The sequence below is a fragment of the Xiphophorus hellerii genome, chromosome 22, assembly GCF_003331165.1.
Source record: "Xiphophorus hellerii strain 12219 chromosome 22, Xiphophorus_hellerii-4.1, whole genome shotgun sequence".
NCBI lineage: Eukaryota > Metazoa > Chordata > Actinopteri > Cyprinodontiformes > Poeciliidae > Xiphophorus > Xiphophorus hellerii.
In genome coordinates, this window is record NC_045693.1 from 16,921,767 (window position 1) to 16,948,850 (window position 27,084).

Below are 27,084 nucleotides of genomic sequence, written 5' to 3' on the forward strand. Positions count from 1 at the left end.
ACACATGGTAGTCTGGGCAAACACTGGGCTTGGAGATCTACACTACAGCAAAGTTCACCTGAACATTCCTATGCTCTGAAGTGAAAATAATTATTACTTTGTTTTTTTTTGTTTAATTTTGACCCTTTTGCTTTATTGTCTGCAGTAATGCCCTAGAAAAGGTGATCTGGTAGTGATTTTCTCATACCATTTTGCCTTATCATTCTATATGGATCAACAAGCTTTTTATGGATTAAGCAGATGTTTATGAAATATTGTAAATAAATATTTAAATACACTCCTGCTCTCCTGTTTGTTGTGACCCTATGGAGGCCTGTAACCCAGGGACACAGGGTAACTGCGGCAAGTTATGAGTCTCAATACTTTCATGTCTCATAGGCTGAGGCTATAAATAACCCACCACTCTGGAGTAGAGTTTTCCCGAGCGATGCGGTCTGAAGCCAGAGGAACAGCTGCCTAGAAGCCAACTTCTGTTAGATAAGCGGGGTCAGATGGGCATGACCTCCTGTCTCTTTTCCCTCTTCTTTCAGTCTTACACATCACCCTTATCTTTTTGTCTCCCTTCTGATCTGTTCAATTGCCCATTTTTTTACTTTCAGTGGCCGTCCTACCTCTCTCTTGGTGTAATTTTTGCTACAATTGTCTGCCTCATGATGTCTTAATTTTATGCTTATCAACATTACATCTGCTATCTTCGCATTATCGCTATATGATGACTTCTCCGCCTTGTCTTCTTGTCTTTGTCCTGTAGATTTTGCTCTGTCAGTTAATTTGTGACTTCCTTCTTGTGTCAAGGATTTTTTTTTTCTGTCACTGTCTTGCAGATCATTAGCCGACCTCCCTTGACTATTCTCATAATTGGAACAGTCCTAATATTAACAATGCTCATCTGTATTGTTACATAAAAAGATCCCCTGATGTAGGCAGATGAACTAGATAAAGAAGATTTAAAACTGGAAATTCAAAACGTGTGCTTAAGACTGAGTTGTTCAGGGGTGGAAGCAAAAAAACCAACCAAAAAACAACCTAATGAGGTCATTTGGATGTTGTCTATGTGATATTTGTTCATATTATGTGAATAAATAAGCAGACACTAATAACTTGCGTAATAATCCAAGAAAAATAAGGCATTTTAATATTTTTGTGCATCAAATGTGCAAGTAAGAAGCGATACTGTAATCAATCAAGTAGGAATCACTTTGCATCATCTAGGTCTCAAAGGTAGCACTTTACTGACACTTTAGTGCCGCTTAGTCTCATATGATTTGGTTACAACAGTGCTTATTACTTGTGGTAAAAACTCATTGAGTGGTTACGTATCGCAGTAAACACTCTGAGGAGCTCTTAAAAGAAAATGAACTAAGTCTGTCACTAAAAGTTTGCATCACCCGATCTCCTGCCGAGCATGTCTGGAGTAGTTTTTCACGCAGCAGCGGGGTGCGGTGAAGTTGTTTGCTTTGGTGGGAAGTCGGACGTGCACAGCCTGCTACCTGCAGCTCCTGTCATAGATCACTGCGAAAACTGGTTCCCTGTTCTGTTACCAATGTAAAAATTACCCAAAAGTGATAATAGGAAATAGGATTGATTTACTTTTTGCCTCTCAGCTTGAACTTATGCCTGTAAAATATATATTTTTTGATTGGTTATGAAAACCTTAAGGAGAAACAGAGTGCTATAAAAGAGATGACATCAAAAGTGACTGAATTTTAGTATCAGAAATGTACATTCATTTTGTTAATGCAGAATGAGCAGTGAAAACTGTTATCATTGAAAAACAATATTAAAGAAAAAAAAAAGGGCAAAGCCTGCCATTTTCTTGCAAAATATCCTCTGATTGCGGCTGCTCCCTGTCTTCCCCAACAGTTTGACATCACAGGGGTTTATTTATAGCCAGCAGACGGATTCTCCCATAACAGTATGCTTCAGTGCTTCTTCCCCCTAGCCTAGCCTACTGTGGATGACTCAAATGAACTGGAAGAAATACGTTGTTTACATTATCTCCTCTGATCTGCAAAGCCATCAATTTGTGACTGCATCCATTATTCATATAATCCCATCCAACATGCACACATGTGCCAGAAAGAGCTAGACCTGGAATTCACAAACTAGATGTGATTTCTGTTCCTTAGTGGTGTGTGCTGTGTGCACATGAGGATGGGATCTTCTGTATACGGAGTAAATGACGTGGTGTATGACACACCCGGATAACTATTCTGTGAAACTTCACACATCCCAGCACAAAATGATCTGCATGCATGCGGAGTAACTGCAGCAAAAGACAGCAGAGATGCATACAGGAGCATAGCTACAGCTATCCAAATCAACCTGGCTCTATTTAGAAAAGTATTATACCCCCTGTTAAATGCTAATTAAATGTAAAAGGTAAATTTCCAGAGCTGTAGAATCAAGAATTCGCTTAAACAGAAGCTGTTTGACAACTTCAAGTAAGCTAAAATATCTTGGAAAGTAACACATCATGTCCACATTTAATGAAATTTAATAGTATAAGAAGCAACATCATCAGTCTGTTAATAAAGCAAATTTTAAGTATTTAGGACTCCACCAAACCTCAGTCAATGTTTATAATTCTATAGTAAGAAAGCAGTTTGACAAAAAATGGCAGCCATGGATTTTTCCAAAATGGAAATGACCATAAAGTCTCATCTCACATTGGCAAAGAAACATTCTGATGATTACAAGGAGTACGTTACATTTACTTGAGTAAATTATTTTACTCAAGTAAAGTAAAAGTACTTTTGGGAGTAGTTTTACTACACCATGCTTTTATATTTTACTTCAGAGAAATAAAAAAACAAATTTTACTCTTGCTTGACAGTTCCAGATATTCTCCCCACTATGAGAAACAATTAAATGAGGATTAAACGTATTTTAACCAAAAACCAGACACAAATACCCACAGTTTATGCTAAACTGATACTTCGTGTCCACAATCTTCATTGTTTTATTTTCTACCTGCTGATCCTGTTGTACCATTTGGAGGTCAAATTAATAACTATTGACAGTAGAGGTTGTTACTCTAAGTATTTTACCCTGTTCCACCAGCTGCAAGTATTGGTTTCAGAAGTCTTTGGAATTTGGAAAAGTGTTTTGTGTCTGAATTTGTTAATTAGTAATTATAATATTTACTTAATATAATATATAGATATAAGTCTTTAAAATACTTTGTGCATAAATGTATATTTTAGTCTATTTCATTACATGATTTTCAAAATTTCATAATTTTTAAAAGATTAAATCAAATGTTATTTGTTACAAAGTATTTAAATAGACTTGTTACCATTTTTTTTACTTCACTGACTTATTTAGAGGCTACATTTTACTTTCGAGTATACACGTGCTGAAGCAGTTGTACTTTTACATAAGTACAAATTTTGGAGTACTCTGTCCACCTCTGTTCATGCCATCTTTTTCTGATATAAAAAATTATTTGATAAACAGACTCGTACATAAAAAAAAAACCCCAACAAAATAAATCTGCGACAATAAAAATGTATCCATGGCAAAGCGTAATTGAGATTTTGTATTTTGGTTCCCAAGCTAATTACATGCTGAAAGTTAAGATTTAGACTAAAATATTTTTTGAGCTTTGAGATTTTTTAGGCTTTATTTAAAACCCTGCAGAAACCCGGATAAAGTTCAAGTAAATGAATTATCTACTGGAGCACAGAAAGGCCCTATGGCATGAACAGATAATGATCTGATGACTAAGTCAGGCTTTTTTAGGCCCAGTTTATTAGCATTGTTATGGGGTCGGAATGAAATTAGGAAAATGGCAGCTGTGTCCATGCCATGTCATTATGAAATGTAATTCAATTTGACCCAGCAAGCTTCTTGATATGGACAGAACACTCTTGGGTTCATGGGTAACAGCTCTGTTCTTATACCCTGCAGACGTAGTAAGTTTTCACTGTGCTTTTCTTGAATATTGAATGTTCCCAGAGATTAGATCAACTTGGTGGTTCTCTGGCCTCTGCCGCTTTTAGAAAAGTCAGTCTAAGCACAATTTATTTCAGTTTATATCATCTTTTTTTTTTTTAGATGCAGCCTAAGGAAGGTCATACTAAAAAAGCTGTCATCATTTGACATCCAACATTTGAAGACATTTTGCTGCGTTGACAGAGCAAACATTCTGCTTTGATAGCTACTTGTCCACTGTTACTGTGAAGAGTGGCATTTTAAGACTTGCTTTAAGTACATGTGAAGCCTAAGTGAGTAATGGTTTGCTTACTGTGTCTCCTTTGATTGGGTCAACTTTTAATCCTGACATCACACGTTTAAAGGTTATTTGGTACCATTGGTTCTCTTCGGAGGCAATCACTGAGGCCCAGCCGCAGCTTTAATGAGAGAGTTCCATACTATGCACGAAAAACCTCCTGGTATATTTGAATCTATGTGCAATGGGAGGACTTCAATGCATCAGGGGCTTCAGAACACAAAGAAATCTACTCATTAAATTTTTTTTTGCCAGGAGCAGAGGGAAACTAAATGCCAGCTAGTGTCAAGTCAGGAGTGAGTGAATGGCTGGAGAGGAACAGCTGCACGCAGTGTTTCTGCCAAGCATAGCATGTCAACGAACTGCAATGCAACTCTGCTCAGTCATTCGGATGCAAGACAGAGTGCTGAAATGCCTGCGTGACATTAGGGACAGTTAATATAAAGAACCATCTGTGCAGCTCGGCTAGAGCACAACACATTCTGTCATTATGTGGAATCATACATGGACATACATATTTGGTATATAGCAGATGGGAGTCGGCATGGCATGATCCCTATCCTTGCAACAAACATAAATGAACTTTCTTCCATTTTATTTACTCATATGGTTTTTTTTGGTTTGCTTGTTTTTCCCCAGGAGGCTCAAAAGGTGAATAACCCTGCCAACAATCCGACAGCAGACAAGACAACAAAAGGTCCTGATGAGAAGGAGGAGGCAGCAGCCAGCGAGGTGGGATGGATGACTTCAGTCAAAGACTGGGCTGGTGTCATGATCTCCGCTCAGACACTCACAGGCAGGGTTCTGGTAGGTTTCTCTTCTTCAGACATGAATGAAAACAACGGACCTAAATCAACAATTCAGATCAAGTAAAATGTTTTAGCCTCAAATTATTTGGCTATTTTCTATGCAAACTTCTATTCAAACTTTTTCTTGGGTCGGAATAAGTTTGTCTTGTCCATTTTCCACATTGGACAAGACATTGATTAATCTCTGCTGTTTTGATGGTGTAGTTCTGCAAGCTGTAGCCCAACTTTTCTCTCCCTCTCTTGGGTCAGTCTGTCGGCGTGTATTTACGTGTGTTCCAGTACAAATACTCGTGGACATTATTTGGCCGAAACTAGGCCATCATGATCTGGTGTTGGTGTAGTTTAGAGTGCAACACCAAGACTTTTCTATTGATTCCCGGAGTAGCCAACCTCCCTACTCATCCATCCATTTTCTAAAACCCTAATCCCTAGTGGGGTCGGCAGGGGTGCTGGTGCCTATTTCCAGCTAACGTTCGGGGCGAGAGGCGGGGTACACCCTGGACAGGTCGCCAGTCTGTCGCAGGGCAACACAGAGACAGACAGGACAAACAACCATGCACACACACACACACACTCACACCTAGGGAGAATTTAGAGACTGGAGTACCCAGAGAGAACCCACACATGCACAGGGAGAACATGCAAACTCCGTGCAGAAAGACCCCGGGTTGGTAGCACTGTTGCTGCAAGGCAACAGTGCCTTGCAGCACAGTGCAACAGTGCTACCAACTGCGCCACTGTGCAGCCCCTCCCTACTCATCTGACCAATATATTTGTTTTTTGCCTTTATTCTGCAACTTCATCTACATCTTTCTGTCTGCAGTATTGTCGTGTGAAATTGTGTGCCACTTTGGGGAGATGAGATTTTTCGGTTTATATCAATTTTGACCAAACTAAAACAATACAAATTGTATCAATTATATCAACCGCTACTACTATACTCTCAGTCGATGGGTTTTGGTATTCTCTGCTAGTGTAGCCGACTTTATGTTTAAGGACATTTGTTTTTTCTTTTTCTGCTGTTTTCTAGCTCTCTTTCAGTCACACTTGGTCTGTTTTGTACAGACTTCCACTGTGCATTTGTGGACTGAATGAAACAGCCGTGGGAGTTGGAAAGAGAGAGAGAGATGAATCCAACATAAAATACGAATGCTGTCATTGTTAACGTTTGCTGGAATGTGACAGCTTCCTCATGCCTGATGAGGATAGTTCAGAGTTGAGGAAGGCTCCGTCCTTTTATAGTGGGGAGGATGAAAAATCCTGAAGGGAGCTGTCAATTTACTAAATGAGCTTCTCTTTCATCACTTTCCCACTCACACAGCTCTCCTGGCATAGAACGCATCTCTCTTCTTCCTTTCATCTTCTGCTCTAACAGAGTGCTCCCAATCTGCCCTGTATGTATATTTCTGTTAGCTGGAAGTGTGAGGGAGAGAATTGAAGCAAGGAAATCAGGGGCAGAGAGAAACACCAACAAAAACATAGAAGCAAATTAAAAGTAAACCAGTATGTTTGTTCCAGCCAAGGAGAAATAAGGCACTGGCTGCTTTGAATGGGGTTTCTAGGCTTAGAGATATCCCTGTGTATCACCTACTGTGATATGCACTACTTCTGGTGAAGCTGATAATTCAGCCCAGCAGGCTGTGTTTACTTACATGCTCTCTGTAACGATATGCAGCACAACATTGCAAAATTGCTCCATGCAGGTGAGTGACTGGTTCATCATGTGGGTGGAACGTGTGCAACTGCGAGTTCTTGTTTGAAAGTATTTTTCCATACATGCTGTAGGAGCATGAAAACTTCGATATATGTGTGCATGTGTGGATGTGTTCACATGTGGGTGGTGAGGTGATTTTTTTTTCTTTTTGAAGAATTTGCTCTTCCATCAGTGTTTCACTGCAGATCAGAATTTGCAAGGAGTATCCGTGTATGCAGAACCTGGTTGGTAACCATAGGAACTGCTGTGTGGCGGTGCTCAGTCATCTGACATTAAGGACTTTGTCTGCCTGGGGAAAGCAAGCTAGGACAAAAAAAATAAATAAACAAACAAAAAATAAGTTTCTTCCTTGCTCCCAAACGGACATGTACAGTTGGCTCCATTCCACCCTGGTAGCAAAAGAAACAAAACCTGATAAAGATTGATTGTTTCTGTTAGTCAGAGCCCTCCATTCCTGATCATTTGTTTCCCTTGATGACTTTGCTGTTAGTGAAAGATCAAGTACACCCTCGAACTTATTGAATTGTCTGACAAATATAAATCCTTCACTTGGTGTGGACTTATGTAGTTCTCTGCAACCCTTTCTTCTAGAGTTGCCCATGCATAACATTTTTCCTGTAGCATCAGTAAGTAATCCAGTCAGCAAACGTATTTTACAGTGTAAAAATTTTTGAAATTAATAGGTTTCACTGTTGTATGAGGTTGACTCTTTCTCACTAGCCAAACGGCAGACAATTTGATGCCGGACACATTCAAACCCCAGGAATATCTACTTGCTAACTTCTTTAAGTGAATAATGTATTGTTGTGGACATGCAAGCAGCACAGACTGGAAAATTCACCACTGTACTTATTAGAAAACACAAAGCTTATTTATTCGATAGTTTTCTGGCATTAGCCAGACAAACTCCTAATTCCACTCCCTGTGCATCCTGCAAAATTTTGCAGAAAGGTTTATTTGGTGACAGTTGGGTTTTTCCAACAGGAAAATGGTTTCAAACACACCAAAAAAGTGGTTATGGAATGAATGAAGTAGACTGATTAAACTTTTAGTATGGTCTAGCCAAACAAGCTGTCTTTTATGTTTTCATATATCTTGTGAATATATGTCTGTCTTACATATGTTATTTTTATGTTTCAAAACAATCACATCTGCAATGCATATAAAATATGCAGTCGTATTTTTCACTTGTCAAAGCTGGAAAAGTACTGGAATTTATATTTCAATCATTGCCATACAGCTCCTTGTTAGTTTGTGGGTGAAATGCTGTTTTCAATGACTGAGGTCTGAGTAGAATAACAGTCTGCTGATATTCAAAACATGTTTATCGACTTTCAATAGAAAAACAATATCTTTGCTTAACCCTAACTACAGAAGGGAGTCTAGTTGTCTAGGCGTGGGAGTAACAGTTGCTAGCTCATTCTTAATTCTCATTCTTGAGCGATAATACTCGTTTTATGCCTACCATGCAGTACAACACAACTTCTAGATAGCTAGATGGACAGATACATAGACTTTAAATTTGTCCTGAAATATTAGTGTACATTTACACGCTATATTCTTAACACATTGAGTAAACAACATTCTGAAAGACAATACATTTACACACCTTAAAGCTTCATTTCACCTTTTCTTCTTCTGCTGCTGCTACTATAATTACTCCTTGTAGGACTTCAGCTTTTGCTATTCAGTTTGCTATCACCTCTGCAGTGGTGCAATTACCACTGCAGAGGTCTATCTGATATCTAGGGATTTCAAACAGATATTCCTAGACCATTTGATATTCAGCTTTCAACATGCACACACATTCAAATACCATTAATAGATTGGAACCTCTTTTTGTACTAAGTGTCTTGCCCAGGGGCACATCAACCTAAGGCAGGAGGATGCTGGAATTGAACCCACAACTTTTGGATTGCAAGCCTGTTCTACCTGTCACAATTGTCTTTCACGTCACTCAAACCAGCGTTTTCTTTGCAAGCTTATTGCTCAGCTGTTCATTTATCATCTCAGGCTCTAAACACTTGATAACTGTTGTCAGGTTTTTGACTTTTGCCTCACTGTTGCCATGAAGCTCCCTTTCACCTGCTACATATCCTGAGAGCACGTCAACTACTGACCGGATCACACAGTCCAACCAGAGGTACATGTCATTCGTTGTTTCATGTAGGAAGCTGAAGGTGGCAGAAGCAACAAAAACACCAGCTTCTTCGGCCGAATCTTTCCTCTTTCTCCATTTGCCTCTCTTCATCTTCATTATCCCTTGTGATTTCTACATTGTCACAAATTTGAATGTGCTTCCATTCAAATTGAAAAAGGCTTAACGACGTTACTCGTTGCAGTTTTGGCTGAACGGAGCTGGAACCTAGCATGCGTCATGTACCCACAATGCATTGCAACGTGAACGACATGGCAACGTCCGTGTGACATTTTCTTTCAATTTCTAAAAACCAATACAGTGTTTTTACTGTATTGTTTTTACATAAAAAATAAATATTTCTCAAATAAAGTTTATTGCTACAACTAATCGTGAATCGTCGCTGGTAGAGATAAACTACCTGCGACTGAGGAAGTATCTCAGCTGTCTGCACAGTGGCATTGCATTTGGAAGAAGAGTGGAAGAAAAGCCCATCCTCTCTGTAGGTGGGAGGGCCTCGAAATGGATAAGTCATCGGTTCTTTGACAGCCATGTCATCCCAGTTGCTCTATCAAAAAACCTCATTAAGCTCTGAAGGGCGCAGTGTATGAGGAAGGAAGCGACTACTTGGACAGGATTTGTGTGCCACATTATCCCAGCATCTCACAAAGTCGATTTCTATGTTTTGCATCTGGTATTGTAACAATGCATGTAATCCTATAATGTCCAAGAAAAATAGCAAGGATTATAAAACCTGAATGCAGATATACTCCCTATCTCTATGGACAGTGGATTTACATGGCATGGTGGGTCCAGAAATAGGTCAGGCCTGCCATCTTTCTTAATGGGATCTTGGGTGGCAACCAGGGACCATCTGTTCACACGGCTCGCTCTCTAATCCCTGTGGTCATCCCTCTGCCTATTCCCATCCACCCTCACACTTCTTGGCCTTCTGCATTTTGACCCCTATCATCTGGAAACACTATGAATGCAACACATCTGTCTGTCTTTACACAAAAAAGTGAAAGCATTCTAATCACTGTTATATAAAGCGACAAAAATCCAGCTCAAACAGTCATGTTGGAGAGTAAAACCTCTGACAGGGCACATCATTTTTCTTTGCCACTTTTTCCTCTCTCTGTGTGCTTTTGCCAGCATTTTTGTCCTCGTCTGTTATCAGCTTGTGTATGCAAACTTGCTCAGTGTATGCATATCTGTGTGCCTTGGCAGTAAGGAGAGATTATGTACCATTTTGAAATGGTGTTTTTTTGTTGTTTTTTGTTTAGTTTGTTTTTTTACTTTATTTCCGTGTTTCCTCAAACATCCCGTTGTGGTGAAAATAAACGTTTTCTCACATCCCCATGATTGCCTTCCTCCCTGCCCAGAAAACAGCTGTCATTCACACTTTTCAGCCTGACATTGTTTATGTCATTGTAATGTGTATGTCTACCTATGTGAGGAAAATGTCACACCATATTTTCTTTAGAATTGAAACCAGATATTTACATACACTGTGAAAAAGTAACAAACTTTTTTGTACTCTGATAAATCAGGCCTAATATTTTGTACTTTGGTTCTCTTAGATTTACCAAAAAATGTTCTGCGTCATAAATACCAGAATGATCTTTTAGAGATGTTTTTATTATTTAAAATTGAAAAACTAAGATTACCATTTCTTTTAATAAGTTTGGAAAATACAGATAATTATGTCATGGTTTGTGATAAGTTTATTCATACATTTGAGTTTAAATATTAAACTCAAATGTGTGAATTTTAAAACACACCTCAAACACTGCTTCCTTGTGTGACATCATGGAAAAATCTATATACATCAGGGAGAAAATGGTGGACGTCAATGTGTCTAGATCATCCTTGGGTACAATTTCCATTCCCTCTTACTACAAGCGGGATTGGTCCATTACACAAAATAAGTGGTATCACAAGAACATGAAAATTGGCTTAATGATAATATAAAATGGTTGTAATTCACCAAATCCACAATTCTTTGTATTTTATGTCATGTCTTTTGTGTTTAAATCCAGGCTTTAAATTAACCATCTACTCCATTCCCTTCCTGTTTCTTCATTAGAAACTGTTGCCTCTCAGGCCCTCCACATCTTGTGCTTCTCTCACCTTTTTCCTTGTTGTTTTTGCTGTACAGTTTCTTCACTGGTTATTTGCCAAAATGTATCAGTTCCGTCAATAAAAATCCACTCAGCATTGATGTGATTCGTCTTTACGAGGATGAATTGCTGTTTATGCTTGGCAAACCTCAGCAGACGTGCCCTGCAGCAGGCAGAGGGAGATGGAAGGAGTAGAAGGAAAGAAATGGGTGTGGTGCAGGCTTGGCAAGCTCTTAGGATAACAAACTGACTCAAAGGAGCTAGCACACCGTTTGTTGTTTTCAAAGATGAAACAAAAGCATATTGACAACAGAAATCAATATTAGGATTTTTAATTTTGCGTTTGGCCTGATTACAGTTTAAATTGATTGGCTGTCACATGCTAAATGTACCAAGTTACGTTGTTTATCAAAAAACTTTACTTGATAACCATTGCAATAAGGCTGGGTCATGAACTTTTTCTGTTAAACCTAAAAAATATTGGTATATATGATACCACCAGATATTTAACTGGGTAGGGTTTTTATTTTTATTATGTATTGCACCTTACTTTTCAAGACATAATAAAAAAGTTAGTCATTTATAAGGTTTATTGGTGGAAAGCAATTAACTGACAATGTAGGGAGCTGAGAGTGCTAAAAATAAGGACAAAATGGCATAGGGAGAAAAAGAACTAATGGTGATGAAAATAATTGAAATAGTAAATCAAAACAAGATAAGTGTATTCTTATAGTGCAATTCATAATTCATTCAACAACTTTGCAGACAGAAAAGGCAAAAGAAACACCTGATGCATTAAAAATATTAATACAACCATTTGAAGATCAAAATAACACGTATAAAACAGATAAATTAGTCATTTGGTTATAGAACAATTGTAATACTCTTACAGTATAAAAACGCTACTTAGCTGATTGTCAAAGCAAACTACTCAAAGTGGTAAATTTTAAGCGGATGAAGTAGTATGTTAGTAGGGATAAATGCGGCTGACAGAGTTAGCTAATCCTGATAAAGATACAACTCTTTGTTGTTTTTAACATTCAGTTAACGGGTAAGGAGCAACAATGCCATTTTTCCCTTGGATGTCTCGATCTGAAGATTTTGCAGCATTGGAAATTACAGCCACTGCAATCACATCAGGAAAGGCAGCGGAACAAACAAATAATAAAACAAAATAGGAAGTACATACACATAAACAAACATAACGTGTTTAAACTTTTGTGTGCCAGCTTTAACTGAAAATATTTAAGGTAGCACCACAGTTGTTGTAAGATCAGGGTCATTTTAATACCAATTACTTTTTGCACTGTAATGTTTTTTTTTTCATTACAGTGCAAAAAACATCAAACTTGGCCAAATGTTTGGTTCATTTCCATATGGTTCTTCTGTGATAAATATATAGTTACTTGATGGATTCTGCTCTTTGAGTTGGTGAACACACCAAACCATATAATAAAAATAGCATCTGGTCTTCCAGTATATTATGTTGTCACTTTGAGGTATATTTATTAATCTTTCAGTGAAATCTGGGGACTTTTTATCTCCTCGTCAAAGCAGTTCTATTTTTGTTTTTCCTTTGGAATAATTTTAGAATGTTTGTAATACAAGATTAGATTGAAAAAGGTCAACACCTGATTCCTTCTGCCTCTTACATGTTACTGCCCCCAGTCAGTATCAATATAATAACTTCACAATATGTGAAGTTCAAATTATTATGCTTTTAAAGACATTTAGGACATATAACCTGTTTTACTAGTGTATAAAATCCAGTATTTGAGAAAGAATTTCTTTTCCCACAAGTTAGACTTTTGAGGTTTGTCCATAGTATTTCTGGGCAGCCGCCACGTAAGTAAGATAAGCTGAAAGGTGAAAGTTTTTAATAGGAACTGGAGGCGGCAATGAGAGGAAAAGCAGGGTGTCACAGTAGGAACAAACGGGGAGTTCTGGTATCGTGTTGTCTACTTTCATCTGCTAGAAATTCACACACAGCTTTCTCACCACAGGCTAGCATAGTGCTGCACATCCGAGCATGCCTATACGGTGTACTGACACAGCACACCTCATTATCAGAAAATCTTCTGTCAAGCTTACATTTCTTAACTGCAGAGTAAATCACAGAAGACAGGCTTAATACTGCGTAGTGCACGTCTCCCTATGTTACATTTTATCTTTCAGCTTTTTAGTGCTTTTAAATTGCAGAGAAGGGGGAGAGTTTTACATCTCCGAAATGGCTGGTCTCAATTTGTCCTCATGAATGACTTTCTCTGCATCCCTCCTTTACGCCTGTCATATCTCTGAGGCATTCCATGGGATGACTCATTGTTGCTTTTTTCCTGCATTCCCCTATCTATTAACCCATGCACTTGCCACCTGTGCCTCTGTTGCTAAAAACGCAGTGGCCTACGACCATCTTCCTTAACTGCAGGGACCCCTGCCCTTCGCCTATTCCACCCACCTCCAAACTGTTTCACAGAGTATAAGGTTGAGAGAGTTGACATAAAAGTGATGTTTTGCTCTGCTGGCTCCGTAGCCTTTTCCTTATTAGATCAAATTGCCCTGTGACTTGTTAAGCAAAGTGTCTCAGACTCTGTGGCGACAGTCTGCATTCATTTGTTTCTTTCAGCCTGGGCACGTTCATTCTAAAAATATTCACAAATCAGATTAAATAAAATCAAATTACTTGTGTTATTTTTTGGAAACATCTCTGCTGCTGGTAGCCCTGAAATTTACTTAAAATCATATTAGCTTATTATTTGGCAAGACCACTATCACTCTTAAAAAAAAGAAAAAAAAGTCCAAGCTTTTAGAAAATTAAAGTATTATCAACCAACTGACAGTAGTTGATGGATTTTAAGCTAAGACTATTTTTACAGACAGAGTGGCTCAAAGCTTCAAATTTGTCATTTGAAGCTTTCTGTCACCTTTCCTTGACTGATCTGTCATGGCTACCTTGTAAGGTCTTTGAAGGGAGTATTGAATGACTCAGTACCACTGATATGACTCACAACTAATGGATCAGGACCTCGTATGAATCCTCCCACACCTAACACCATTCTGATTGCCAGACACATTTCTTAAATCTCATTGAAAAACACTGGTTAAAACAATTTATTTGGTTACTATGCTAAAGTTAAAAGTGCCTTTTTTATATGTAAGTTGAGCATACACATTTTAGAATATTTTTTTAATTTCTTTAAAAGAAACAAGTGCCCTTAGGGTACATTTACATGAGACCGCCAATGCACCTAGAACCTGCTGTTGTCATGCCAGGCCTCTATGTGGTACTGTAATTTAAACATGTCATCGAAATGCACATGTGCTTTTTACCCTCAGCTCCCACTTCACTAAGGAAACAGTAACATGTCTCAATGAACCGAGTGTAATACATGTAAAACCATGCAATACATCTATGCTAACTACACAACACAAGACTATTTCTCATTTGTTTTGTTGCTACCTACCCTTGAATGCGTAGAACAAACCTTTCAGTCTGTTCAAACCTTTCAGTCTGTTCATGTGCGCTGTCACACCTGCGGAGTTCTTCACACCTCCACCGGAGGTGTTCTCGAAAAGAGTCATTCTGAGACCTGGCTTCAAAAAGTGCCTGTGTCGGAGACTCCGGTCACTAGAACTGTGTAAATGCTAGCCTGGATGGCATCAAAAATGTCAGTTTAACTGAAAACTGGCTCTGTGTAAACAGGGCCTCATAGGTCAATAATAATGGTTGTGCAGCTGACTGCTTTGCTGGACAGACAGGCTTTTCTCCATGTTGTTTTTTCTGCATTTTTGAAGTAATTAATGGACAGCAATTAGGGGTTTGCAAATTTTTACTATTCTTTATAGAAGTGAATAAAAAGATGAATAAAATTACACATTAATTGGACTCTGGGGATTTATTAAACCAACCTGCAAAAACCAAGACAGGCACAAGAAAAACAAAAAGAAAGCACAAATCAGCTAGCACGCCCTGTATTTGCATGGTTTTTTTTGTTACAATGCATTAACCCCCATAAATAATGCATAATAAATATATTTTTTTATTTTCTATTTTTTTTTATATATATTGTTTGACATAGTTGTTTGAGAAAATGTAATGGAATTTATTGGGAAAAAAATAGGACACTGCAGTATAATATGTAGAATCATATTAGTTAGTGTATAGCTATTGTTGATCATCACAGCAAATTCAAATGGTCAAAAGTAATGTACATATTACCATATGTAGAGAATAACTTCTTATAAGAAAAGAAAAAGAAAAATTGGACATGGTCTTTATCCCTAATGTATAATAGTGTGGTGCTTGATTGTGTGCTGATTTGTAAATACGGCTGCGTGAATGACTTGTAGTATCTGGTATAACTAGTAATTGCAACAGAAATTTGGTCTGATTACCATATGTATAAAGTAAAACATGTATGTTTCTTTTTGGTATGTCTTAAATCCATGTCATTTTTTCTACACAGATGGTTTTGTTGTGATATGGGTTCATGCACTGCAACTGACTGGTTTCTTATACATGTCGTTTTTCCCAAAACATCACACAAATGGCAAAATATTTTGGGGAACAAGACACGTGAAGCCGGCTAATAACAGCAGATGGTATATGAGCTAAAAAAACAAACAAAAACTGTTGTCATCTCAAATTATCATCACACGGAATTGCATGCTTTTTCAGCACAAAATGGACAGTCACAAAAAATGCAACAATGCAGTGTTTTCAAGTGATATCCATTTTTATTTTAGACTGTATAATGTAAGTCAAATGTGGAATAGCTTTTCATGTCTCCAAATTTATAGCTTTGCACCTACACAGTTTTTCCCTTTCATCCAAGGTTTAGCTGCTGTATCATTTTCTGGCAAGTCGATACTACTGAACATGTGTTTCAATGATGTAGGACAAAGTGATTATACAGAAATATGACTTTTCTTGCAATGTTTTTTAATATGCCAAAACATGGCATGATAAGAAGCAGTTTGTCCATAGGGTAAATAAAACTATAGCATCACATTCCTATGCAGTGCATACTACAGTATAAATAATTTCATTAGATATTTTGGGTATGTAACAAATTTTGTGGTATATGTTTTGCATTGTAGAATCACTATTTTATATTCTCCATTACTGCAATAAGGCTTTTAGAAGCAGGTAGCTAGAAATTATGTTAATCTCAGAAAATAATCTGAGATTCCTCTGCCTGTGCCAGGGGAGAGAGACTACAGTGTAACTTTCTTTGTAATTAATTCATCTAATAATTATTTGATGACATGGTGGCACTCATAGCACCTATTGAACTATAATGTGCGCCACACATCAGTGTCATAAAACGTGTTTCAACAAGTATGACCCTATCATTTTCTTTTAAAGAATAAACACCTTTGGCATCTGTTCACTAGTTTACAGCTATACTTTTTGAACATGTTCTCTTTAGATTAATCAACACTTCTTAAAATAAATTTCCGATGGCTAATGTCCAGCAATCTTTTCCATCTGTGTGTATTTCTATATGAGATCTTAAGTATCCCAGTATACGATCCCTTTTATCTGCAGATGGTCATTAAACCCTGATTTTGGGAAAAACAATTGGGATGGTGACAGCATCAAAGGTGTGTATGGTTTGTAGGTGAGGTAGATGAAGTGGACCCAGGTTTGTAGAGTGAATGATGATGTTTTTAATGATGAAATACAAAAATACACAAACCAGGCAGCAGAGGTGAGCAGAGGCAAGGAGCACAGACACTGCAAGCAATTGGTATAAAATCCAGGCAGCACAAGCGAGTAACAGCAATGACTTTCACACTGGTAGCACTGGCATCAGAGAAGACAACTGACAAATGACACAACTTGAGACAGAAACGACCAACAGAATAGGCACGACTGAATAGACAAACGACAAGGACCCGACAGGGAAACACAGACACAGGTGGGGTTCAATACACCAGGGAATAATCAAGGGGAAACCAGAAACAGCTGGAGACAATCAAGGGGTAGGCGGGACAACACAGAGACTCAACTGAACACAGAAACCTAAATTAACACACAAAAAACCAAATACTCACAAAAGGTATCAAAACCAATTCTGACATAATACTGTGGTACAACACCATGATTTCTACATCCTTGATCCCAATACTCACATATTTTCCAAAATGGGGCGGCATCAATAGTGCGAGACTTCATAAATGTGATGGGACTTGATGTTTCTCGATGCATGTTGTACTCTAGTTTATATCGGTACCAGTATTTATTGTATTGTAGCATTAATATGAACAAACTGGTATCTAAATATTAATAGCTAAGTTAGCTTTCCATATACCAAAATAAATATTGTATAACATCCTAAATTTAAAAACTGATACCACACATTTAAATACTTAATAGTCAGAATGACACGGAAATGACCTTGATGTCTATCCTGGGGTGTTGCATTTCCCTGGAACATGGACCACTAAAAATGTTTCCTAAGGGGATTAATGAGACATTGCGTTAACATTCCACATTTTCTCGATGCAGGCTTGCAATGGTGCATGTCGATTGCTGTGTGGTGCAGCAACAGCCTCCTCTTCTCAGCCTGTCTCATCATCTATACATCAGCAGGTCTGAGTCACACACAAAGAGTGAGTGTGGGAGTGCAGGGATCAGTGGAGATGGGGGTGACTTCATCCCAACCTCTGCTTTATAAGGTGGACGGGTTATTATTGCAGCAAAATCCACGGTGGAAGATGGATGCTGAGGATCCTCTCTCCGTAAAAGCCGAACTTAAGAGAGGCCAAAGCAGCTGTCATGTGACATTTTATTTCAGCACCCTCTCACTGTGCTGCTGAGATCCTTACCAGGCTAATAATTAAGTGCTAACTCGATATAGGAACACTGCTGTGTTGCATAGTTTTCTGTCTGTTTTTCTGCTTCCTGTATTGTTGAGGATGGACCCAGTGTATACTCACTTTATTTTTTCTTTTCACCTGAATATGTGTTTTCCCGCTTGTGTTTTGTTTGCTCTTCTAATTGCTTATCGGAGGAGTCAGCTCAATGGGGACCATCTGCTAAGCCAGGTTTCCGTTTACCCCCACTGGGATTCTGTTTCCTGGGATGGGATGGCCGCAGTGCGTCCCTAAAACACATAACCTCCACCAGGCTGTCACTTACTGCTCACAGTTTCCATGAGATCATTAAGGTATTATCCCAGGTGATGTAAGAGACACAGGAAGGGAAGAAGGTTTTCACATGACTGGCAGGGGGTCTGGGGTTTGTATTTCAGCAAACTTTTTTTTTTTTTTTTCCTTTTCAGCTTTCTGTCTCGTCTTAACAATACACATATTTGATTTCCTCTACCACCTATATTTTTTATGGGTTCAACTTGTTAAAACTTGGTTAAATATTTTAACAAGATCCAGTCTTACATGTTAGTCACACAGAGAAAAGGAGGTCATTTTTTTTTTTTTTTTGGCTTCTTTACTCCCTCACTCTCCTATTAAGAGCAATAGCAAGGTGCTAATTAAATGGTTTGTAGGCCTGTCTTTGCCTCCGGCCCTAAATTACATCAGTATTGACTTCAAAGCCTCAGTGCATCAAAGAAGGACCAGAAGCAGTAAAGCTTGTCTCGGTTATTCTCTCCTCTCCTGTCCTTTCCTGGCATCCTACAAGCAGAATGTATTTAACACCATATAATATGTGATATATATTACTAATGTGACAATTTATTGTCTGTACCTGAAAAGGACAACGTATGCTTCACATAATTTAGATGAAATGGATAAATGTCATACTGGATGATTTAAAGGGAAATGTTATTAAATTTGTCAATCATTAAATGTCATTCTGAGGAGAAACGTTGTTACAGGTGCAGCTCAGTAAATCTAAATTGAATCACAAAGTAAATTTATTTCATTTTAAAAAGCCAAAGAGAGATACAAAAATTAATTTCTGTTAACTTGATAACATCAAATGACAACCAATATCAGGAGTTTTTAAGACTGCTGACTTGACAGCTGTTCAGCAGGCAAGAGAAGCTGATTGTTCACAGAGAACCAAACATCCTAGTGGAAAACTGAGCAGAGGGAAAACACAAGCTTGTTGCTTGTGGTAGCGCAAGCAACAAGCCACAGCCTTAAGAAGAAAGCAATGCCAGCTAAAGAACATAGGGGTGTTTCACAAAATGCAGGCTTTTGTTGGAGTCAGTGCTTCAAAAAGCACACCCTGGATGAATCCAAAATATAGAAATATAGACTACAACAATGAAATGTGTTGTGTTGAGCAACTCCTGAACCAGGAACAATATTGGAAGCGTTTTACCTTTTCATAGGAAACATCATTGGACTATTATGCTGACGTCAAGTGACCACTTTACATTAAGCTTTCCCTGTAAGAAGACTATGGAGAGAGAGAGAGTTGGAAAGACATAGAATCGACATCATCTTCACTAGGGTGACATTTCTGTGTTAAAAATCTATTTTTATAGTTCTGTATTATTCAAGGCCCTGTGCTCACATTATCTGTAAGCCATGGTTATGAAAATAGACAGGTATGAAGGCTGTAAATAATGTATGAGTTGCTGAAATAAATTAACCTTACAATGATATTAAAATGTTTTGAGATGCACCTATATATAACTTGTTAATAATACATTATTCAATGGTGGATAAGCTGTAAGTGGAGACTTGATACTCCAACTTATTTTTCTCATATCACTTTTCACCATTTATTTTCTTTTAGTTTAATATAGTCTGGCATAGCTGTCTCTATAAACTAAATGCAAAGCATAGCAGGGAGATACCTCAGACTTTTGAGCTGAGGTAATACTGACATAAACCTCCACCTGACAACGGCACTAAAAGGCCAGACCAGCAATCCTCTGAAGACTGAATAATGTCTCCATTTTGTTATCCTGTTTTATTACTTTGCTGTAGATGTTTGGCTCTCTTGGCCCGTTGCATTCACAGTTATTCCCACAAGTGGCATATCACCGAGGCAACATCTCACATCTCTTATTCAATGGAATGAGCTTTGTGCTCTCAGTTCACTGTTTTGTTTCTCTCCTGGTAGTTATTCTCTTTATAGACACTTTTTCAAAGGGATACTTTTGGAAAGTTATAATTCATTTGAGATGTCTGGAATCATCCTGATCGTGTCATTTGAGATGAAAACTCTCATGTAAGTCTAAAATCTAAACTAAAATAAACGCTGCAGTTCTTTTTTTTTTTTTTTTTATAGATTTCACATGATGTTATGGTAATGTTAGCCCAGACATAGACTTCATTTAGACATAGGTCAATGTTAAAATTTATATGTAGCCCAGATTTAAACCTACACCTGTACTTCGTCTACATAAATTATATTTAAATTTAGTAGTTTGACCCTTATACTGTATGTTAATATATATTGCAAAGTCTTCAAATCAGAACTAGAACTAAATAGAACCCTATGAAGGACCAAAAGGGAAAATAACTGGACAAGATGAGCAAGGAGAGAGAAAAACCTCACCAAAATTAACCTTTAGTTTAGGTTAATTTTGGATAGGATAATTAAATTATAAAGTTTGTCAAATAATTCTAATCACGTAAATTGCATTTGAGGCTGCAGACAGATGAACTTTTCACCAAGGAACATGTTGGATATTCAGTATTGATATGGCTGTTTGTGTGGTGGTCAGCAGTCAATCAAGCCAGCATGCCATGGTCAGTGGAAATGTAAAATGAGCTGGACTTTGTGTGAAGTCAGTACCATATGAGCATTTAGCGTCAACAGGTGCTTTTTCTTTGAGAATGAAAGACACTCTTTATAAGCCTGCTTTTTTCTTAGTTTGAAAAGCTTTGTACATTGGTACTTAACATTTTGAAGGAGGCTTGTCCTGTTTAAACCACCGACAATTCCTTTGGTTCATACTTTTGGGTTAAAGTGAATAATTGTTAATTATGTGTCTACTAAAAGAGGAATTTTTTGAGGGGATGGGTGCCATAGTGGCGCAGGTGGTAGAACGAGAGACCCATGTACGGAGGCCTCAGTCTTTGACATGGCCATCACAAGTTTAAGTTCTGGCCCTTTGACCTTTGCCGCATATTTTCTCCCACTCTCACAACCCACTTTCCTTTCAATCTACTGTAAAAATGAGGTTCACTAGAGCCAAAAAGTCCTTTTAAAAGAATTGAATATATAATGAGGTGTTCTCACTTTTTTCACTTGACTATAACTGATGATGGTTTATGGTTTTTGTCCTCAAAAACCATAAAATGCCGGTTTAGAGTTTTCTAAACCCCATGCTGTATCTTTATTATAATCTGGAGTCTAATCTTATTGAATTGCAATATCAAAGTTATTAAAAGCTTGAATGATGAGTTTTAGATTCTACCTAAAATGAACCTGAAATACTTTTTGTAATGGAGTTGAATTACTTTTAGCTGTGGGACCCAGACTAATCTACCAAATGAAGTACTTTGCAGCACAAATTCATGTATTAATATACACCAGAGTGGGAAAATTGGCCACAAACCATTTGCAAATTACCTTTTTGTTCCTCTGCTACTCCAGTGTCCTAAAACCATAATAATACACAAAAGGCTTTTTAAATAACACTGAAACTTACTATGACATTTCCTTTAATTATATTTGCTCCTTGCAGTTAACTGTGGGTTTCTTTTGGTAAAAGCAGCTGCTGAGGGGCTTACTGTGACACTTTTCCCTCTGTTATTAAAGGGTGAAGGCATCAGTCATGTGTTGTTATTTAGTCCTGTAGGCTGTGTGTGTGTGACTCCTGATTGGATGCAGCAGAACACAAACAGAGGCAGAACGCACTGAGATGCTGTTATTCTTTTCGAGAGATAGTTGACAATCAAGGACACAAATGCAGCCTTTCCGTCTCCGTGATCTCTTTGCTGCGCTTGGGCTTTCATCCAGAACTTGACTCTCTACATTGTTCATAGGAGAAAGTGGGCTTTGACACAGATGATAAACTCATTAACCTTCAGGAAATTAAACGAAACCTTGATTTAATTAGATAAAGATCATGTCACCGTTGCATCTCATCAGAGACGAAGCAAGCTGTCTGTAGGGGGATGTTTTGGTGTCATTCTGAGGTAGTTTTAAAAGAAAATTAGGCAGAATATAGGGCAGGCACACAGTTTGATTACCTAAATGGAAGCAAATTTTTCTACCTTATGGAGGAGAAATATTCCTAATGCCATATTTGCAAAGGCCTTGCTGTTCCCATGGCAGCCAAAGGCACTAAGACTTTTAGGGGAAGAAATGAAAGGTTGTGCTGAATTGTGTAATATGCATCACACAAAGTAATTGCACTGACAGAACGGCAACAGAGAAGGCAAAAGTGTGATAAAGTTTTGATATTATTAACTTTGGCAGGAGTGATTTATGCTGTAATTTAACGTATATAATGGGATTGTGTGGCAGTAACTGCTGCCTGGCCAACTGTGCAGTGACCTGAATATATTATGGTCTGTAGACCACATACAGCTACTTAAACAGAGCCTTTTAGTATATAGAAAGTAAACTGTCTTTACTTATCCTGCCAGATCCACATTTTATGATTGCATTATTATGGTATTGGTTTGTTTTCAGAGTCGAGGTAAATGCTGTCTTTTTTATTGCTGCACAAAGAATATCTTCTCATGGAATGCTTATTTTATCTGTTTTCCCTGGTTGGAATCAAACACTTGTACAGCCATGAATTGATAAAATTGATATTCTGCTCCAGATTAAATCAGCAAGATTATCTCAGATTTTTTGTTTCACTTATGTGTTTCACAAATGCCATAATACAGATGCCATACCCAGTGTTAAAACTTTAAGGATTTCCTGATTGACAGAAGGCTAAGGAGAGGTGTTGAGGTCTTTACTTCGCTTTACTTCGGTGAGGGAAGGGGAAACAATTGGACTTTCTTTAGTTAGCTGTAATCTAATGGCTGTCCTTTTTTGTTGTCACTGTATATCATATGCTCTATTAAACCTGTTTCAAATGTATTGTGGGTATTTGCCATAATTTCTGTCTTTTTAAAAAAAAAAGCATAGTCCTACAGATAGTTTATCTCCTCTCTGCTGCAATGAAATGGTGAGACAACATTTGTCCAATTTAATTTCTTGAAGGGAAATGCAGCATTTGTATCAGAGGTGCATAGATTCTGTAGTAATCGCGCATGTATGCAGTTTACATGGCGTGTCAGAGCTATGGTGCTCATACTGCAGAATTATTCAGCATGCCTAGAAAATCTGTGGCTGCCCAGCTGATCTAGTAATAAAATTATGTCAGTTATGGTGTAAAATGCAAAGTAAGGCAATGTTAGATTTTTATTTTTCTAATGGCATTGTATCTTCCTTCTTCTTAAAAACAAATCGTTCATATGCCCCAATGTGACTTAGGATTTAAAAGTACTTTCTGACAGTTGTGACAGAATTTAACGTAAATATTAATTTAGCAAAATCCTTTTATGAGAATTTTATATAAAATCTTAGAGATTCAAAAACCCTCTTCTGTATCCAGTGTCTCCTCAGCCTCAGCAGCTTTTCAATTTGTATTATGTTGTGTACTTATCTTAATTTCCTATTTGCTCTAGGAATAAAGTTTGATCGATTAATTCAAAAATAGGTAAAAAGCAGTGTTTTTATCATATTTCACATTTGGTTAGGTTAACATGATGGATGATCTGCCAAAGCATTGTTGTAACTCTGTTCATCTGTACGACTCAGTTGATGTGTCTAAAGCATTTTCAGCTTCTTAAATCAAGTGTTAAAATAATAGCTTTAATATTCATGACTCATAAACTTTAGCCACGAGTTTGTGGTTTAAGTTTCTGTGTTCCATATGTCACTTTACTTTGTCTAGATTAATTTTTCAAAGTCAAATGCTTTTCTGTGTACACTTATTTTCTGGTTCTTTTTAAAACTTTACAGCCTTATGAATATTTATGAATATGAAAAAATCCTTCTTTATCACTTGTAAATCATTCACTTATGGTTTATATAAAGTAGAACTGCAGAGCTCTGATTTGTTTCACTATTGTAGCTAATTTGATGTGTGTTTTAAAGCATCTCATTTTGCTGCTGTCTTTTTAAATGTGAATGAAACATTTCACACTCCGCCCCCTCCGGATCGCAGAGCGTTCCACTTCACCCCGTTTGGCCATTTTGTAGTTTGATAGTATCGATACAGTTATCTACCAGCAGAGAAACTTTTTATTCCAAGGTTTATTAAAGATGTCAATAATGGAAGACTTAAACCATCCAACTTTACATGTTGGAGCCAAAGTCTGACCCGGGTATCACACATGTGCATTAAACACATTGTGGTAACTCGGTGCTGTAGCAGCAGGTTTCATTTAACATTCTGCAGTTTCCCTTGGAAACCATCTACAGCTTCATATTCTAGATGACAGCTGGACACTGAATGTGATGGTGGAGAATTTTCCCTCTGTCAGAAGCTCTTTGCAGGCTGGTGACATGCGCTCTCTCATCTTTTCTGTGCTGGCTGAATCCCAACGAGGCTCCTCCCTTCTGTCTCCTGAACAAAGGCAAAGTCAGAGGTTGAACATATGGTGGCAGTGAAGACTTGAACACATGGTATGCATGCACTCACAAGCGCACAGTGAGGTGAAGATGCATTGTGCAGACTTGAACATGCTGTGCCTTTTAATTTCTTGCTGTGCCTTTGAGGACATGCTCTAATATTCTCCATCTTTTCAAGCTCTTCCTCTCCTGTCTCTTTTTGCTCTTGCACGTTCCCGCCACCTCTTAATGCACCCCATGTCTCATTGGAGGTGAAGTGCTCTAATATTCCCTCATCTTTCCATCGTCTGCCAACCTCACTTTCATTTTTTAATTTCCACTCTTCCCTGCCTCCCCTCCCTGAAGGTCATGTTTCAAAAGACCGCCCTTCAAAGGTGATGCTGTGAGGAAGGATGGCCTACCTTCCTCTGGTATCAATGCATTTCACATGAATTATGCGTGGGCGTTGCAATTTCATTTTGCACAAGTGGCAAAAAATATTTCCTTTTCAGAATCAAAGATGCCGTAGAGAAGCTTTTAGAGATGATTTTTCAGACAGGTTGTCCTATGTGTATAGACCAAATCCCCGCAGACCTTCTGTTCATCTCCCACAGACAGGTGCTCATTTTAGGAGCTGTCATCCTGTCAGATCCAAAAGGCTTTTCCTTCATAATGACCCCCTTTCCACCTTCTCCTCTGTCAATTGCCGTCTGTGTTACTAAGGTGCAACAGTATGTGGGCATTTGTCTGATATGGGCCTCAAAGGTTAAAGGGAGCCATTTCCTAGAGTGCAGCAACATGGAATTTTGATTTGTGATCAGAGATGAAAAAAAGGACGTTGCAATATGATACTATGTTCTTTTTTTCTTTAGGTTTTAATTCCCAAAGATGGTACTCATTAATTGCATGGAATGCTCATGCACTCACATGCAAAAGTATTCATAAAATGTTCTGACTTGGTCTCACTACAGCCACAAACATCTATGTGTTGTATTGGGATTTTATATGATAGACTGATACAGAGTTTTGCATAATTGTTTACAAATACAAATATTTATAGTGTGGTGAGTAAATATGTGACTTTCTACAGTAAAACCAGGAACAAGTCTTCAGACCAAAGACTGAGAAAAAATAATAAAAGAAACATACTGTGAGTGAGTTTATTTTGTTTAGTTTATGTAAAATATACTAATTGAAGGAAGAAAAAATCATGTTTTAAATACCAATTTTGGATATTCTAGAATGCTTTGTGTTCTAAGTCAGCTTGTTAACAGAGTAAAACTGACCATTAGGCATAACTGTCTTTGTTTGGCTACTCAAATGCTTGTGTTATTGGTCTCAGCCAATATGGTGCAAGTTTGAAAGGCTACTTCAAACCAACAACATTTTGCACTTTGGAACACTGCAACAAACTTTCTGAAGAGTAAAATCCGAGGATGGATTCTTTAGCAGCCTAAAGAAAGCAACGGAACATGAAAATGCATCTTGAAGCCAACAGGTGTACAGTGGTTACTTTGGACATGACAACCTCCACCAGTAAGATACTGATGAAAAGTAAACAAAGGCAGGACATACATTAATTTCTGCAGGAATACTTTTCATTTATTCATGGGGTGGGTTTCAGAACTGTTGTTTTCAGAACACGATTACGATACGTTGCACTAAATAATTTTTTGTGAAATGTATTCAAGCAGCGTAATATGATAGCTTTGATAGGCCTTGTCCATTGTATGCTTTTTCATCTGCTCTGCTGCACCCTGTGTATGACCTGTCATGGAAACCTGCACCGAGCCACTGGAATGCAGATCTGGGCCTTCCCTGCCCTGTCCTGCACTGCTGCGGCTGGGCTGAGCACACTGTGTGTTGATAGCCAGAGGGGTGGGATAGGGTGGTCTTGGGCAGTATTCATATCTGGGCCAAATGCATTTACAAGTCACCAGCTCTGCACAAGAGTCAGAGGAGGTTTACACACATGAGCCAGCTCCGCACCAGACTGGGATCATGAGCCTTTCCGACATCTGCAAAAATTGTTTTGGCTCTGATTCAGTTGGAGTCTGGGCAAAATCAGGCAGAAAATCAAATAAAATTCTGAATCTGTGTCACATCTGGGCCAAATGCAGTATTTTTATTGCACCTGTGGACCACATCCAGCCCAGATTTGCTGCAGATCTGTAATCCAGATCCGGACCAGGTAGGGTTGTTGCAACTGCTTTTAACACCCCGAGATAGCTGATCAAGTATAGGGACAGTTCTTCTGAAACTTTGAAGCTTTTTTTCTCACTAATCTTTTTTAACATTTAAATGGTGTGTATATTTAAATATATATACAGTATATATACTGTATATGTATATACCTGTATATACATATACAGTATATATATATATATATATAAACATCTGTTTTGTGAATTGCATGGAGGTTTGTTGCAGAACATCAGAGAAGAAACAGCAAGCAGGTAGATTGGGGACAAAGATGTAGACAGATCACCATTTACAAAATTACATGGCACAACTACAAACCTACTAAGAGCTCAGCTTAAATCAGAGAAGCAGCCAAGAGCCTAATGTTAACTTCAAAGGA

General features: G+C 37.9%; 1 protein-coding gene across 27 annotated transcripts in view; it reads left to right on the forward strand.

The window, feature by feature from the left end:
• The window catches only part of kcnma1a (potassium large conductance calcium-activated channel, subfamily M, alpha member 1a), a 160,691-nt gene that overhangs the window by 32,360 nt on the left and 101,247 nt on the right, over window positions 1–27,084 (forward strand). For all 27 annotated transcript variants that reach the window (XM_032554023.1, XM_032554042.1, XM_032554016.1 and 24 more), the window contains exon 2: window positions 4,874–5,041. In XM_032554023.1, the coding sequence (XP_032409914.1) occupies window positions 4,874–5,041 (168 nt within the window). The remainder of the gene's footprint in view (window positions 1–4,873; window positions 5,042–27,084) is intronic.